The 17,141-nt window shown below is 39.6% G+C and overlaps 2 protein-coding genes across 4 annotated transcripts; both read right to left on the reverse strand.

Moving 5' to 3' along the window:
* Positions 1 to 5,029: 5,029 nt before the first annotated feature.
* arl4aa (ADP-ribosylation factor-like 4aa) lies at positions 5,030 to 8,471 on the reverse strand. Of its 3 annotated transcripts, none has more exons than XM_033640820.2 (2): positions 8,346 to 8,471; positions 5,030 to 6,483 (listed from the first exon to the last, which is right to left on the reverse strand). In XM_033640820.2, the coding sequence occupies exon 2, from the start codon at positions 6,377 to 6,379 to the stop codon at positions 5,777 to 5,779; it is 603 nt and encodes a 200-aa protein (XP_033496711.2). In that variant the 5' UTR covers positions 6,380 to 6,483; positions 8,346 to 8,471; the 3' UTR covers positions 5,030 to 5,776. The 3 variants fall into 3 exon arrangements, with proteins under 3 accessions (XP_033496711.2, XP_033496712.2, XP_033496709.2); XM_033640821.2 differs by lacking the exon at positions 8,346 to 8,471 and adding an exon at positions 7,643 to 7,778; XM_033640818.2 differs by lacking the exon at positions 8,346 to 8,471 and adding an exon at positions 7,550 to 7,775.
* A 2,506-nt stretch (positions 8,472 to 10,977) lies between these two features.
* Positions 10,978 to 15,479, reverse strand: c10h7orf78 (chromosome 10 C7orf78 homolog). Its single transcript, XM_033640817.2, has 4 exons — positions 14,918 to 15,479; positions 14,035 to 14,119; positions 13,648 to 13,790; positions 10,978 to 11,863 (listed from the first exon to the last, which is right to left on the reverse strand). Exons 1-4 carry the CDS (start codon positions 15,350 to 15,352, stop codon positions 11,777 to 11,779), a joined length of 750 nt encoding a protein of 249 aa, XP_033496708.2. The 5' UTR covers positions 15,353 to 15,479; the 3' UTR covers positions 10,978 to 11,776.
* Between the last annotated feature and the right edge of the window lie 1,662 nt (positions 15,480 to 17,141).

Below are 17,141 nucleotides of genomic sequence, written 5' to 3' on the forward strand. Positions count from 1 at the left end.
TTACTTCATACTTCATAAAGATTTTTTTATTTTCATACTACATGATGGAATTTAGCTAAAAAAGTTGCACATGCATGTATTGAAAGTGTCTGAAAGCCACAGGTCTTTTGAGTAGTGAAAAGAGAGAACTTATTTTGGGCATCCAGGGTTCATAAGGTAAAAGTCCCATTTATTTTCTTCCTGCATAGACATTATTATGTAATCATCAGTTGGAGCAGTTCTGAGGCTTGTATGGACATGAACGTCTCCTGCTTGACTCACCAAAACATGGTAGGAAAAACTACCAGGCCGTACAGAAAGTCAAAGGTACTGCACAAGCCTTTGCTCTTAAAAACTATGAGACAGAAACCGACTATTACTCCCAAAAAGCATTTCAGGCAGAAACATCCAATCAAACAACTTAAAATTCTTTGGCACACATCCTTATCAGCCAGTGGGAGCTGCTGGGCCTATGTTAGAGGAATTCACCAATATAGCCTGATGTTTTGTCCTTTATAGAAGCAAAGTATCTCCCCTTTTGATGGATGACCATGGAACCTTATTTCATACGAAAAATATGTATGATAGTTTACGGCAAGAAAACAAATTACTTTTTGATCCCGTCTGCACTGTGCCATGAATTGTAGTATGTGTAGTGTTTTTTGTTTTACCTATTACACTTACTGTCTATTATTTATTAGTGGGAGGATTAGATGGGTGAATGTATGGAGGATGTGGTTTTAACTATCAGCACCTTACAGGAGTAACACTCCTAATGTGTTTTTTTAAATGATACAATAAATAAAAGGCATATAGACAATAAAAGGTATTCTGATTCTGATCATGTGTGATTCATGGCACAGTTCAAACAGGATCAAAAGTTATCTAAGTAAGTCTCTCCCTACTGACTATACCATACATTTTTTTCCAACATAAGGTCATATGGGGACACCTGAAGGGGAGAGACTTTAACTATGGATGTGTAAAGAGAACTGGATACAGCGTTGGAAGCAGGGCCTCTTTCATGCCTAGGAAAGTTGCTCAGTACCACATGAAGCCAAAAAAGTTTGACTTCTTCAGTGTAAAATTATCTGGACCTTCCACATCATTGGGCCCATAGAGCAAGTGCACTAGAGAGAGCTGAGCTGGCTACTCCTGGATTCGAAATGTTATCAGACCAAATCATGGATGTATTAAGAGACCTGGATACAGCATTGTAGGTGGCGCCCCGTTCATTCCAATGAAAGTTGCTGAGCGGTGCATGAAGCCAAAAATGCTCCATTGAAATTGTCCGGATCTTCTGCATTGTAGGGCCCATAGAGCAAACGCACTGGAGACTTCTAAAGTTAAAGGGAATGAAGTGATTTAATATTACAGCTTTTCTAGACTTTAGAAGGATTATCAGACCAAATGGATCAAATCCCGACAGTGAAACATGTAATTTTGTGGGGTTGTGACCCTAAAAAAAATGTATCCACTGATTAACAGATGTCTCTTTCACAATGTAAGTCTATGGGAAAAAGTCTTTTTGGGTCCCATGGCTTCATATGGCAGACCAGTTAATAGTAATTTCAGTTTTGACCACTATGTAAAATTGGCTTCAAAGCCGGACGCTGTTCCTGGAGACTTGGACCAAATCTCGATAGTGAAACGAGTCATTTTGTGTGGGGTTGTGACACTCAGGATGTGTCCACTGATTTACAGAGGACTCTTTCCCAATGTAAGTCTATGGGAGAAAGTTTTTTGGGCCCAACTGCACCATGTGACGGACCTGGAAGTTCTAATTACATGGTTTAGCCAATATATCAAATTGGTTTAAAAGTCCAGCACACTCCCTGAGAGTCTAACTTTGCTTCTCTATTGCAACAGCATTCTGAATTTAGTTCAGCCTCTAACTGGCTTCCATGGCAATGACGGAGGCTCATGGGTATTGCAGTGTTAACAGTGATATGGCAAACAACATAATTTCTCAATATTTATGTTGGAATAATTACAACAGTCGAACAGATCTCACATCTATAGTAAAGTTAAATTATCCATAAGACTCCTGATAACATGTGTTTATATACTGAGAGTGTTTAAAGGGTGTGTCTATGTTCAACACTGAGGTTATCATTAAAAAGAAAACTTTGGCGTGGGAATTTACAGCACAGATAAATCCTTCCAGCAGCTCCTCCCAGCTGTATGATGTTAAAGAAGACTGTCATTGCTCTCCACGTGTCCTCAATAAACACATGGTAGAACATTTTGTACAGTATTCAGCTGAGTGCCGCCCAACCTGGAAAATAACTGCCAAACTCGATCATGCCTCAGGCGTATCTCTGGTACAGTATAAAAGAAATAATGGGAGGGAGTTCTTGCATGGATGAACTACTTCTAACAAGACATGAGGGCACTGCAGTGCGCCTTTACTTCATGTTGGCTGGAGCATTTCGTGCCAAGGACACCATCTGAGGTTAATGGGTTAATGCACAGCCCCTGAAGGAGATTTATTCACCCTAATCCACCTTTCACTGAGGACTTTACAAGATTGGAAAAAGGTCTAAGATAAAGGACAGAACATGTGAGAAAAGTGATTATGTGATCCAGTGAGGTGATTTTGGTTGTTTTGGTTGCCACATATGGTTTTAGACATTTTAAACTGAGTCAGCAAAAGACAGGTAACAAGCTTTTTGATTTGCAGAGCCAATAACAGTAACCCCCTGGTGAGTGCTTTGGCAGATCAAAAGAAATGGCCTGAAGTACAAACACGGCAAAGCAGTACACGACATATGAAGTTATTTACTCACACGCACGCACACACTGAAAGCTGATGTGGCTTTCAGAGAAAAGGAAGTAGAATCAGGAAAAGTGTGAATATGCCTTTGCCCTTTTGAGTTTCCTTCCTTGGCAAACACATTGGGAAGAGGCACCTGGGCGTCCAAACACAAAAACATGATTCATCAACTTCTGACAAAAATGGGTCACCCTGGGAATCAACGCCCTGGGGTCAAGTCCAGCCAGGAATCCACGGGGTCACTCCTGCTTATTCTCTTGCTTTTAACTATCTAATAAAGTCATAAAAGCCACAAAAAAGGATTTAAATGAACCATTAAGTACTCCACTGATTTAAATTACATTCTACTGTAGCTCTAAAGTCTTTCAAATGTGTGAAAATTAGCACTAAGGACATGTATTTTCTATTTTTAAATGCATTAGACCCCCTGAGATCCAGCACCAAAACCCCACATCAAGGTCACAATTATCACATTTAACTGGAACAGATATTTATATGTTGGGGATGTTTGGCGATTCAGCCTGTGAGCAGAGCAAATCTGCATCACAGAGTTATTTTAGAGAGCCAGCTGCTGCACCGGCCTGTCGGGCTTTACAGTCATTAATTGTTTCAGAGGAATGGGAGAGCAAATGGCGTTAATACAGTGGGCTTCATATCCACCCAGCTCAGTCCAAAAATACCGGGTAATGCCCCTGGCTTCACAGTCTCCTGCCCCATCCTGTCACGCTGGGTCTGGCCTCCAGACTGCCCTGACTACATTTTCAAGTCCTGATCACAGCCTGTCTGTGCTGCATCTGTGCATTTCTTAACCCTTTACACTGCAGCAGCCCAGAGTGAAGAGACATAAATGATTATTTTTTGGATGTTAACTTTGATATGCCCCAACCTTGTTCCCTAACACAGGACTTATCGATAAAGATTGCCCAATTATGTCAAGTAAAATGCCATGTTGGTCTAGTGTGCTAGTATCATGTTGCTGCTGTCAAACTTCAAATCCATTCTCCTCTTTGCTGTCGTCATCTGTCATTTTGGGTGGAATCGTCACGCCCTCCTCCACCCCATTCACCTCTAGTCATTACATCCAGTGCCTAGGTCGAGCTCATCAAAAGTCAGGCCACCCAGATCCCCAATACCCTCTTAATCTCATCGCCGCCACCACACCACAGAGGGGGTACCCTACTCTACTACAGCCTCAACGCAACCCTTAAAATATGACATCGTGTTGGCATCTAATTGTCAAAGACTACTCACATTTCTCATACTTCTATGAACTTGTAAATAAATATTATTTTAGTCATAATGAGTCACTCCTGATTGAAACAAGTTTAGTTGGGTGGCGTTAGAGGCTGAAACTCCAACTATGTGCTGAGCAATTTGCCACAAGTTTGAGGGCAAGGTTGATAAAATACTATACTATAGTATAACTGAGACTTCAAACCATTTCGTTAATTGAAGTCTGTGTAAAAACTCTCCCCTCTGAAAATAACTAAAATAAAAGGGGAGATTCTCTGTCCAGTTGCATTTTTCCCCCCAACATTGTCCATGAGTAAATGTACACGGTATGATAACCCTCAACTTTTATATCAAGGTATACCCTGAAACCGGTATGTTGCTGCAACCCTTGTATAGGGACAAATAAATGTACTGTCCTGTGTTCCCAAGTGAAAAAAAACCCCCCAAACATTAATGTTAAACCCTGTAAAGTGTATATTGCAAAATCAGATTGACAGCATTGCTACCGTTGTCTGTAGCTCTTTATGCAAATACTGCAACTCAGTGTGTACAAAGATTTAGTAAGAAATGAAAGCTATGATTAAGGTATGACAAAGGTGTCAGTGCAGTCAACATAACGCTCCACACCTGCAAACAATCATTTAAATGGAGCTTTGGGTTTAGGGTGTGTTCCTGCGTCGACACAATATGCAAATCAAAACTTAAAATGAAACCAAGGAGTATTTCTTGTACGTGATAACTAACAGGTAGGCTGACTTAGCACGTGTTTTGTTTTCCCCTTGCATCATATTAACGTGACAGAACAGATACTCCTATAATGTCTGCTATACAGCAGCTCCCCTGGGGGAACTGGTGATTTAGTGCCTTGTTAACGTGCACACTGACAGATGTTTTCACATACTGCTCATCCCTCTCTAAGGCCTGCTATCACCCAAATGAATTTAAGGTTACAACCCTGATCATCTTTGAGTACCTGCTTTTTAAATCCAAGCTCTTGAATGACAAAGTGGACATAATAACACCCTCCATACCACCGTCAGCATCGCTCTAAATATGTTTTATTAAGCAAAACATAATGCATAAACTGTCTAATGACAATGTGGCCGATGTCGACCAACTACAGTAGCATCTGTTGTATTTTGCCCAAACGTTTCTGTAAAATCCAACACAATATGCTAAAGACTGTAAACTTCATATGAAGTGATACTCTAAAGTGCTTTAAAAAAAGGAGAGATAAAAGACAGCAAGCAAATCGATAATAATGCGATAATGCACAATAATACTTTTCTTTCACAGAGAGAGTCCAGTGTAAAAAAAATTAACAAGATATAATAACATACAAAACAGTAAAATAAAACTGATGTATATTTCATTGCTCCTCTGGTATAACAATGTTCAATCGTTTACCAAATAACCCTTCAACTAGTCAAAGCCTTTTCTTAAATTATTTTTGGTAGCGTTGTTTGGAACAGCCGTTCATGAAACATACAGCATCCTTAACTTCTATCACCCTTCCAGACCCCAAACCCTCAGTGCTTTTTAATCCTTTTAGACTCTTTAATATATCCACACATGTCTGAAACTTTCTCATCTTCATACTGTATTCCTTTAAGCGTCACTTCCTGATCAACAGCATCATCACAAGACCAAGACCGCGAATCCTAAACCTCAATTCTGGACTGATAAAACTCAGCATTTTGAACCTGGGCCTGCAGCAGATGCATGTGTCCACCCAGGAGAATATCCTTCACATATAACAGCAGGTAAGTCTTTCACATCATGACAAGTTTATCTCTTTTTCTTCTGCTGCCGCTGCACCTTTCTCCTTTTAAGAATCATGTCATGGAGTCTCTCCAGTCCCTCCCTGAGTCCATCACCGATGATGGCGCAGGTTGGCTGCAGGTGCCAGGGAGTCGCGGGGCCCAGTTCTTTCAGCGCCAGCAACTTCTCTATTTCACCAAGTCCCAACGAGTGTCTCAAGTCCTGTTTGTTGGCTACCACCAGCAGCGGCACCCCCTGGTTTTCAGAGGTCTTGGCGATTTTATGGAGCTCCGTCTTGGCCTCCTCCATGCGCTCAGCATCCACAGAGTCCACCACGAATATGATACCATCTGTGCATCGTGTGTACGACTTCCACAGGGGGCGTAGCTTCTCCTGGCCGCCCACGTCCCAGAAGTGGAACGTCACAGTCCTGTGGCCGCCCAGGGACACTTTCACCTTCTCCGCATTGAAGCCCTTAGTGGGCACTGTGTTCACAAACTCATTGAACTGCAGTCTGTACAGAACAGTGGTCTTCCCTGCAGAGTCCAGCCCAAGGATGGCGATGTGAAACGACTGGAAGAACGGCACGTTTGAGAGGAAGCTAGGTTGTTCTGACAATCCATTCCCCATCTTTCCTCATGAGGAAGGATTGGTGACTTGGGAGAGCTGATCCAATTCCAGTGCGACAATAATTCTCAGAATTGTGAATATTCCAAAATGACTGCAGCAGTTACCTGAAAGCAAATTGCAAACGTTATTCGCAGCACTTGACTGTGAAACTTCGACTGAACAGCCGCTGTAGCGACTGGCAATTACAGGATAATGGCACATTTAATTTCACTACATTCCCTTGAGCCTGTTGCTTTAAAGAGACTGAGATCGGGTAACAAGTAACACAAGTAGAGAAGATTCATAAAGTCAATAAACTGACTAATGCAAGTTACATAACAACATACTTCCAAAGTTTGCTAAGCCACCTTAATCTACTGGTCATACCAGAGTCACCAGACCAAGTAAGGCTGTGGCAGCAAATGTGTTACTGACGTGAGCATGGGTGTATTTGATTGCTTCTAACTGTTGATTTGTAAGAGGGCAATCATGTTATGTTCATTTCACAATACACAAGCTGCACTTGACAATATTTTGTATAATAACAACGGATCAAATCACTATTTCTCTATGCAAAAAAATAAAAATAGTATTTTTGACTTTATATGTTGATTCTTAAACTGTTGCAACATTTTAGGGTTTGTTTTTGGTCGTACCAGAGAATTTTCACATGCAACAGTTTGATTAAGAAAGATTATAAATGTGGATGTTTACCAGGATATCTGTCAAAGTCCACAGTAGTGTGTCACTTGCTATAAACCAGCCTTTACGACCAGGAAAACACTGTTGAGCAATACACTATCTTATCAGATATCACAGTGTCATTATATTGATTTATTACCCAGCTGTAACAAAGCAAAAGCACTATCCAGACATGGATATTAGAAAATTACCCGGATTTCGTACAATAATGTGCTTACAGCCACCATATTGTACAAAGTTTAACAGATTAATCTCATATGGTTCCACTGTAACACTCCTACAGGGGCCTGTTTGCTAGTGTGCAGTTTTTAAATGTCATTCTAGTACAACATTACATCCTTACTTGTGTTAAAATAGAGTTTAGTTACCAATGACTGTATTTTATCTAGACATATTGCTGCATTTCATCTACAGAGGACTCGCAGGACAGCATTAACACGGCAGGTGAGCACATGCATTTCTATGTCCAGCCCAAAATTGGCTACCTACCAGTCTGAGCCATCTGTAGAGAAAACACTCAACTCTGAACAGAAACGCGGCTCTGTCCTCCCCAGCGTCTACACAGCCTGAAATTCAACTCACGGTGTATTTCCACCTCGTGTGTTTGGCAACGACGACAGAAAAAATCCTCCCTCAGCAGCGGAGACACCCTCCCTGTCTGTCCTCCGTGTCCCAGTGTGGATCTACCGCTGATGACACTGCTGTCAGCTTGGATCAACGCCCACACGAACACTGCGGCCGCACGCGATTGGTGCCTGGGCTCCATTCTCTGCCAGCTGATTGGCTGAAAGGGCTGTCAATCATGCTTCCTGCCCGGGAACCAGGATCACCTGTTGCTGCGTCTGTCCGTCACAGCATTTTTACTTTTTACATCAATAATTAATTAATTAATATCGATTCGTGAGCAAATTAAGAGTTAGCCGATGTGTTTGAAATGAGTTTTATTTATAGAAGACGGCAGGAGAAGCGACAAAGGTACATTTTAATTAAAGACTGTGTGTGTACGTGCATTAAAATGTCCACAAAATGCACTTTTTACGTTTTGTTGACGTTGATAAGATATTTGTTTCACCGCCAAGTTGAAGATGCAGTTATTCTGACAGAAAATGTAGCTCAAGAAACCGGAATACACTTGTAAATGTGAGCTAGTTGTTGTTGTAGCCCATATTAAAACGTAAACGGACATTCAGTTAGAATAAAAACGCCCTGGGATGCTAATGGCTAAGCTAGCAGCCGCACGAGACAGTAAACGTTAGCAACCGTTTGAAGTAAAATAGAAACTTACCGTTGATTTTTCTCGGCGTGTTTTGCCTTTGCTGTCCGCTGTGTGTGTGTGTGTGTGTGTGTGTGGAGACTGCAGAGAGAAAGGGAGTGTGTGTGTGCAGAAACAGCGCCGCCCCATTCATCCGCGTGTTTTTGTTTAAACTGATTGGTCAGAGAGGCAGGAAAGGCACCACGCTCTCTGCAGCCCATCATGCATGAAGGATAACAAACACTAACTGGTCCTCCAGCAGTTACATTATATAACCTGTGTCTGCTTCTGGTGTTTTGTGGGTCATGATCTTTTGTTTGAATTGTGTTTATTTTAACACAGAGACAGGGAATGTGACACAAAACACAGGCCAGTGGAGGAAGAAACACTTGTTTACTTAAGTAAAAGCAGCACTACAACAGTGTAGGAATACTCAATTACAAGTAGAAGTCTTGAATTCAAATATTGACTCAAACATACAGAAGTATAAAGTCTATATTTGTGAATGTTAAAGGTCCAGTGTGCAGGATTTAGGGGTACATACTGGCAGAAATGGAATCTAAGTATATGTTGGAGTCATAATACTTAAGTTTGTTTATTCTATCCTTATCTAAACAAGGTAAACATTATATACAAATGCAGTTATTAGACTGAACACTGGGTGGAGCATTCATGGTGAAAAGCATATAGGTAAGCTCCATGTACAGAGAATCGGGTGAAGAATGGGGAGGCAACGTGTTGGCACGTATTGTGGAAGCATGTTGACAAGCTTGAAGTACTGGCGTGTAAAACTGAAATGCTGAATGAGTAATTATTATATATGAACAATGCTGTTGCCCCTCTGTGTTATGGTGAACATGTGTATATTGTATTGAGAATAAATGGATCGCCAAATCCAAAGAGATAAAGCACACTGGACATTTGTTTACTGTTAGCCCCGAACACACGTGCGGAACAAGTTCACCCATTCGCCTCTCAGTAGCTTGTTTAGACATTTTGTTTTGTTAAAAAGTCACTATAGTGTGTTTGTTATAGTGTATAATTGCCTGAAAATAAGAACTGTTGTGTTTTCCTAACCTTAGAATGAGCCCTTTAGAGGCTGAATCCAATTGTCCGGACTTCACCACACTTGCAGACTAGCCCACAAGGGGCCTCAAGCAAACTTTCTGCCGACTTCCAGAGAGTCCGCATAGGGAGCAGACTTTAGCAGCCTTCACTGATTTGATAACCCACAGTTCATTGCCATATTGACGTGATGGTTGTTTTTTTTTTTCAATTGCTAAAAAAAAAACAGAAATAAATATTCAGCCACATCATGATATGGAAATATGTATGAGTATAGGCTCTAAAAGGAATGAAAATGCATTTTATTATTGCAGCCTGTCAGGCTATGTAGGGAAATATCATCAACTTATATGAAATATATATGAATATGACAGCGGCGATAGTTGAACGTTTCCACAGAGGGCTGTCTATCAGCTGCATGCAGTCACTGCCCTCACAGACTTTACGTGACGACGGTGTGTACGTCACACTACGTACAACTGAAGTCTGCGAGGGCTCAGTGGACAAGTCCAGAGGGTGGACAGTTGGATCCAGCCATATAGGACATTTCATGATTTTGCATTGGCTACCATAGTTAGCCATAGGTGTAAATGTGAGTGGTTGTGTGTCTCTGTGTGTTAGGGCTGTGATAGTCTGGCGACCTGTCCAGGGTGTACCCCGTCTTTCGCACAATGTCAGCTGGGATAGGCTCCAGCCCCTCCATGACCCCTAACAGGAGAAGTGGTTACAGAAAATTAATGAATGAATGAGTGAGTGACAAGCTGCCCCTCTCCGACTTGCCAAACAGATAGGAGAAACATAGATTTGTAATATGAATCTGCTTTATTCAGTGTTTTTTACTGTTTTAAATCACCATGTCTGTCTGTTTTGGAGAGGAAGAGACCTCTGCCGACAATTCTGCTCCCAGTAAATACCTCCTGAACAATAAACACTGATCACTGGGAGAAGTTTCAGCTGGTTGAAATCTGCATCCTCACCACTAGGTGCCACTAAATCCCCCTAAATCTTTCACACCTAAACTTGAAATGTCTGACTAATATATCACTGGGTAGCTTGTAAATTTCAATCAATAAATTCTTTTCTCTATTCACAATACTACATCATTATTTTTTTGTTGATTATATTTTGTATTCTTAATGATAAATATTAAGTAATAAAACACATAGGTGTAGATTTCAGGGAGAGGGTGACACAAGGGACACATCCCATATCATATGTTTTAAATGAAAAAAAAAAACAAGCTAGTAATTGTCAAATAAGAAAAAGCAACAGTCCTTCACATCCTGCATTCTTTCAGTTGGTAGCTGGCATATATTGCTATAAAGCTAGTAAAACAGGTTACATATGGCCCATTTGAAGTCATATTAAAATCTCTCAAAAACTAAAGAAATGATATAATGAAAAGTAACAAAAAGAGCTCGATGAGATGTATTTTGTTCCAGTGCTTTGTCACAACTTCTTTTGACTTTACATTTTGTGTTTTTCTTGTGTAGATTTTTCCGATCTGCCATTAGACTTCTGCACAGTCCTGTAAAGAACAAGGAAGAACAACGACACTCGTAAGTAGTATCTTTATTAGCCATACATGGGATGAAACTTTTCATTACATTGTCCAGTATTGGAAAGGATGATAGCAGATTAAAATAAGAAAAACACATGGCAGCCTGTGGGTCAAGTGGTTTATTGCAGTGACTGATATTCGTTTCATTTTATATTTAGTCAGCGAGTTATGCACAGATGACTCGTTGAACACATATATGCAGCTATTTCGGATATGCTTCGAACATGTGCAGGCTTCAGATGTTTAGGATTCTTGAGGTACTGTATGAGCAGCTGTCAGTGGACCAGTGGGCTTTCTAATGTGGTGCGATGACTTCCATGACCCCACAGTCACTACATGTCCCCTGCCATACACCCAAAGCTACAAGAATCTCTGAATGTGTCCTTTGTATTCAGTCCTTTTTAGTTAATTTTGTACTCTCAGCTGTATTACAAATCAACATTAATATACTATAAGTTTAACAGTAGAGATTATGTTTATGTTTAAAACTGTATTAAAACCAATACTAAACGTATAGATACATGGAAGATGGAAACAACACATTACAAAAACACAATGTGCTTTGGGAAGTGGCTGTTATGTGTGCTTTGATATTAGGTGTATCTGAATTGTAGTAAAAAACATGCATTATTAATCTGAAAAAAGTTGTATATTTGTCTTACATTGTTCCAAAAGCTTCGTTTTTTTCTGTGTTCTCTAATCACAACTACCAAAACTTGTCAAGTTTATTTTTTTACATCCCCATTGTCTGTTAGTTAGTCTGTTAATTACATGTCATGCTTATGTACAGTTTAAAGAAGGTCATGCACATGTAAAAATAATTTTTAAAAAAAGGAAATCATGATCTATTTTTCCACGATCTTGACAGTTTCTCCTCCACGCGGTCCAAGAATGCGCTGTAGGCTCCTCTTCTTCGTCTGTGTCTCTGTGAAACAGACATTCAGTGTCAATATTAAAGCAGGTGCAACTCTGAAGTGTCTAAATTGTAAATATTGCCCACTGTGTGAGATAGACTAAGTAATGTAAAATACAACAGGTAGTTAAAATCAAGTTATCTAAATTAAACAAGATGCATTCCTACTTTGCCTACATAAAGCACCAGAAATCACATGGTTTGTTGTATGGAGTAATTGTTTTGCCTCATGTAGATCTTTGCTTTCTTATTAAACAAACTTACTATTGTGTAATATTTTTATAGGCGGAGATATGATCAGGGTGGCTGTGGGTCCTTAAAAAGTCTTAAATACACATTTATTACTAAGGGGTTTAAAGCAGCACGATGGTGCAGTGGCTAGCATTGGCAGCAAAAGGGTTTGCATGTTCTCCCCGTGCCAGTGTGGGGTTTCTCCAGGTGCTCCAGCTTCCTCCCACAGTCCAAAGACATGCAGGTGACTCTAAATTGTCTGTAGGTGTGAATGTGAGTGTGAATGGTTGTCTGTCTCTCTGTGTCAGCCCTGTGATAGTCTGGTGACCTGTCCAGGGTGTACCCCGCCACTCACCCAATGTCAGCTGGGATAGGCTCCAGCCCCTCCATGATCCCGCGACCCCCCATGATAAGCAATTACGGAAAATGAATGAATAATTTAAGATTTTTATTCACGTCACTGCGAGAATACCTGGTGTTAGGAAGGAAACACTATTTGACAGAGTAACAGACTTTAACACAAAACCTGAATGCAGGCAATGCCACTATTTTCGCTCTCTCTATGCATTTACATCATGTTATGAGTCTGTATCGTTAAACTAAAACCTTGCTAGCCAGCCTGCTTGTTAGCTGTTCTTCCCCTATGATTCGACCAGTGTCATTTTAACTTACAGTTCATTTTGATCAGACATCAATGTTTTTACTTGGTAAGGGTGTATTTTCACTTTTGTTGTGTATTTCTATTACAATCATGGTCTTACATTTATTTAAAGTGGTATCAAAAGGGTCTTTTAAGTCTTAAATTTAACGTCTAGACACCCTGATGATGTAACATTTTTTCCAGTCAGTACTCCAGTCCATTTTAAAAGCATTAAGACCTCTGACAACATTATACTATGTCAGCTGCAAAGCAAAGATCTACATGTAGCAACCCCTAACAGGATTAGTGGTTACAGAAGATAATTAATTTAAAAAAATTACAAAATTAAAAAATAATTAAATAAATGAATAAGACCTTGGATATATTATACTGTGATGACATGTAATCATCAGTGGTGGAGGAAGTGTTCAAATCATTTGCTTGATTAAAATTAGCAATCCCAAACTAAAAAAGTACTCCACTACAAGTAAAAGTCCAACATTCAAAATGTAGTAAAATTACACAAGCAACAAAATGTACCTAAAGTCTCAAAAGTAAAAGTACTCACTGTTATTGTATTATTATTGTATTTACATAGTGATAATAGCTAGTTTTAACTACTTCATATGTAGGTGGGTAGTTTAATAATGCATCATATTTTATGAATTCATCATTTGTTTTGTATGTTAAATCTTAATCTGATAGTCATAAGAGCTGGAAGATAAATGCAGAGAAGTAAAAGCTACAATATCTCCTATTGAAATGTAGTGGAGTAGAGGTATTAAGTATCAGAATTGTACTGAAGTGTAATACTTGAGGAACAATCTGCATGATGATTACATGAGTGCAGTTTTAGTCTGGCTCTGTTGGGACTGACACAGTTTGACATAGAAATGGTTCTCTATGACGCCAAAACACCACTCACAGTAAAGGAAGCTGATTTTGGAGGCCAGGGCGGCTGAGGGAGTATGAGCCTCACATCCCACGTGGGCTCTGCAGGTTTATAGGTGTCCATCTTTGTCTTAGTGTCCCTCGAACTAAAGTCTGGCTCAGATCTAGTGGTCCGAACTGGAAAAGAAATCATATTTATTCATGTAGTCACTTGTGCCTACAGTGGTATTTAAAAATGTAAAAAAAAAAGAAAAAAAGAAAGGCCTTTGACTGACTGAAACATGTTTTCTTTTTCACGTTCAAAATGCATTTGTTCTGGTAGTGGCACAAATGGAAGCATTTAGAATATTAAACTATGAGACAAAGTTTCAGCCAAAATTAACTCAAAGATTGAAGGAAACGATAAAGTTAATCCACTTACTAACGTCCAAGTGCTTTAATTTTAAATTCAGGTTTCCAGGATCTCTCTCATATGTGGTAACTATGTCTGGAAGGTCCTCATCGAGCTGAAATCAGTCATGAAAAATAAGTCATAAAAAAGTTGTATGTTTTACTTTGTGTTTATCGCCATCTTGTGGTCAAATTAAACATTACAAACTGCCGAGAGGTTTGCTTCAAGATAGAATGACCCTGCTTTCCGTTCTTGTATTCAGCCTGTGTGTTTATCCAGCTCAGTCGCCGAATGAAAATGTTGGCATTGTACATTTCTGCAAACCACAAATATGCTGCATTTGTACGTTTCACATCATCATTGTTTCTAAAGTGACGCAGTATATAAGCTGACTTTGTTGTCTGAAGGGGATGGTGGATGGCATGACACCGAGGTGAGACCCTTGCCAAGTTGCAGACCGCTGCAGACCACAGTTTGGCTTTTTACGCACCAATTGGGGTGTTTTGTAGCAACCTGTCACTGTTTTTTCAGCAGCTTTTTTAGCGATCTGTTGCTGTTTTTCAAGCAGCTGCCTAGGCACTTTTTGTTTACCAAGACATTGCTGCATTTCTAGCGGTGATTGTGCCCCCAAACAGGGGTATTTTAAGCCAAAACATCTTTTCCTAACTGCGACTAAGTGGTTTTTGTGCCTAAACCTAACCGCATGTTAACCACAGCATTGTTAAAATATTAAGTTTTAACATATCTGCTACATAGTACCGTGCAAATGTAGCGTATCCTTGGTTTGCAGAAATGTACAATGCCAACACTTTTTCTGCCAATTGGGTTGGTTTATTGCCATTTTGCATTCAACATACACTCAACAAATATATAAACAAGGTTTAAAGCAGATTTTGTGTTTGCAGACACTTACCGGTCTGAAGTTATGTGGTCTGGGGTTCTTGTATGGCCCAGAAGGGAACTTCCCAGTCTTCACAAACATCAGCTCAGACTCCAGAGCATCAGGAGGCCTGTGCAATGTGATGAACTTTGGAGGGTCTTTCTTCTGAAAACTCTCATGTAAAACATTTGGTAGAAATATTCCAGCTCTCCTCTTTCTTTCACTAAGTTCAGGTAAAGATAGATTTGAATGTGTCTTTCTTTCTTTCTTTTGAGGAACAGACAGAGATCGGTACAGTCTGAGAGAGAAATCAGGTGGCTTGATGCTCCACACGTCGCTGTGGCACTCAATCTCTGGGAGCCTGAAGCAATTACTTCTTGCATAAGAGAGATGCTGACTTGCAGAGAATTGGATTTTATCTTTAAAGCAGACTGAGGACAGTGGATGCAACAAACTGCGTGGAGCCATTTTGATGTGTTGATGTACAGATAAGGTGTCTGTTTACCTTAAATTTCCTGGAGATATCTCCTCAGTATAAATCCACAGAGTTTGATGTTGTTTGTGTGTCAGGATCACAGTGGCAGCCCCAGGAGAAAGTAGCAGACAGTGGCACAAGGGTTAATTGCTGACAAAACACATAAAAAGTGCTGCTTGGTAACGAGGGCCTTCAGTCCTCTTAACAAAGAGAATTAACTTAAGTGGGCTGAGCTCAGTCAGACATTCAACAAAGACAGAAACTTAGCAACAGTGCAAACAAAGTGCCGTCTGAATAGAAGAAATCTTTGCACTGTACCAGTCTCATTTACAGACATACTGTTACACGGAAAATATTCAATTACAGATACAGTGGATTATGCGTATTTATAATCTTTCTTTCTGTTGTGAAGAAACCTCTACGTTTAGTTTTACATTTGCAAACCTGGCAGTTTGGAGACACTGTTATATCAGTAAGACTTTGTTGAAGTTCTTACTGTAGAAAGAAAATGGTTTGTGTTTTCAGATTTGTAGAGTTACAACCAAAGGTCTGTTAACTCAGTCGCATTGTCACAAAATAAAAAGTAAAATTATGATTTGGTGTTTTTGTTTTTTTTTTTTTTAAATCACACACAGACATGGCAAGTCTATTTATACACAGTAGCAGCTCTCAACAACAAGGCAATTCAAAGTGCTCTACGTAAGTCATTACAGGCATAAAGAAAATAAATAAAAGAAACACAGGACAATCTCTAAAAGAGACATAAATATGATTTAAAAAGAATAAAATAAAATGGAAGCTTAAGATAAGACAAGGTAGACTGAGAGAGATTAAAAAGCAGAATAAAAAATTCAGTCCAGTGCAACACATGAATAAACTACTCCAAATTAGATTTACTTAAAGGCAGTGACAAACAGAAAAAAATGGTCTTCAGCCTTGATTTAAAAGAACTAAGAGTTGTTCTGGAAGTTTACTTCAGCTTTGTGGTACATACAAACTGAGTGTATGCTTCTTTAACCTCACCCTTTTTTGTGAAATACCAGATAATTTGACCTCTTTGTGCAGTCATTTAAATGAAATCATTCAAGAAGTGTCTTTGGTGGAACTTCCAACTACTGATGAACACCTGAAACATGAGAAGACATGTCATGTAGGTAGTTATCGTCCACCACTGTGTGACAGTCAATTGTGTACTTGTAATGTCAGGATACATTCACTAGATGGCAGCATATTATTCAGGTGGTTGCAGTCAGAGAACAGCTCATACACTGAGGGTATGAAGCTGCACTACACAGATATTTTATAATTAATACATCTGCTGTGAAGGAATTATCACCAAAATCAACAGTTCCTTTCAAATCTACAGAGCTTTTTGTCACGTTCATCAGGTGATACAGCAGCAACAGCATTAGTTAGCAACATTTGTGGATAATATTGGAGTTCATAAACTGTAAAATAACATCATATGGGGAGTGAAAATCTTTTTTTGCAAGTTTTGATTGCTGTAAACATGAAGAACTGAGTCAGAGCCGCTTATATTTTTCTATTTCTTTTTGACAAAAGCTCAGTTATCGTGACATATTACAGTCCAGGAAACATTGTGAAACCTATTCTCTTATGCATGAGAGTCATGAGAGTTTTGCTGAAGTTGTGACGCACTCCCATGATCTTTATTGTTTGGTGTAAGGAGGTCATAATGCTCAGTCCAAACTGTCTTCAGTCAGTCTTTTTCTTGTCTTGACGTTCTGATAAAATCAAACATCGTAGGTTTTAGTCTTGGCT

This window comes from Epinephelus lanceolatus, chromosome 10 (assembly GCF_041903045.1).
Source record: "Epinephelus lanceolatus isolate andai-2023 chromosome 10, ASM4190304v1, whole genome shotgun sequence".
NCBI lineage: Eukaryota > Metazoa > Chordata > Actinopteri > Perciformes > Serranidae > Epinephelus > Epinephelus lanceolatus.

Excerpts from the sequence above, each read along its gene's own strand:
- arl4aa (XM_033640820.2), bottom strand. The coding sequence starts at position 6,379 with ATGGGGAATGGATTGTCAGAACAACCTAGCTTCCTCTCAAACGTGCCG.
- c10h7orf78 (XM_033640817.2), bottom strand. The coding sequence starts at position 15,352 with ATGGCTCCACGCAGTTTGTTGCATCCACTGTCCTCAGTCTGCTTTAAA. Across the intron at positions 14,120-14,917 it reads GACCACATAACTTCAGACCG|CTCGATGAGGACCTTCCAGA; the intron begins GTAAGTGTCTGC and ends GACTGATTTCAG. Across the intron at positions 13,791-14,034 it reads ATTAAAGCACTTGGACGTTA|TTCGGACCACTAGATCTGAG; the intron begins GTAAGTGGATTA and ends TTTCTTTTCCAG.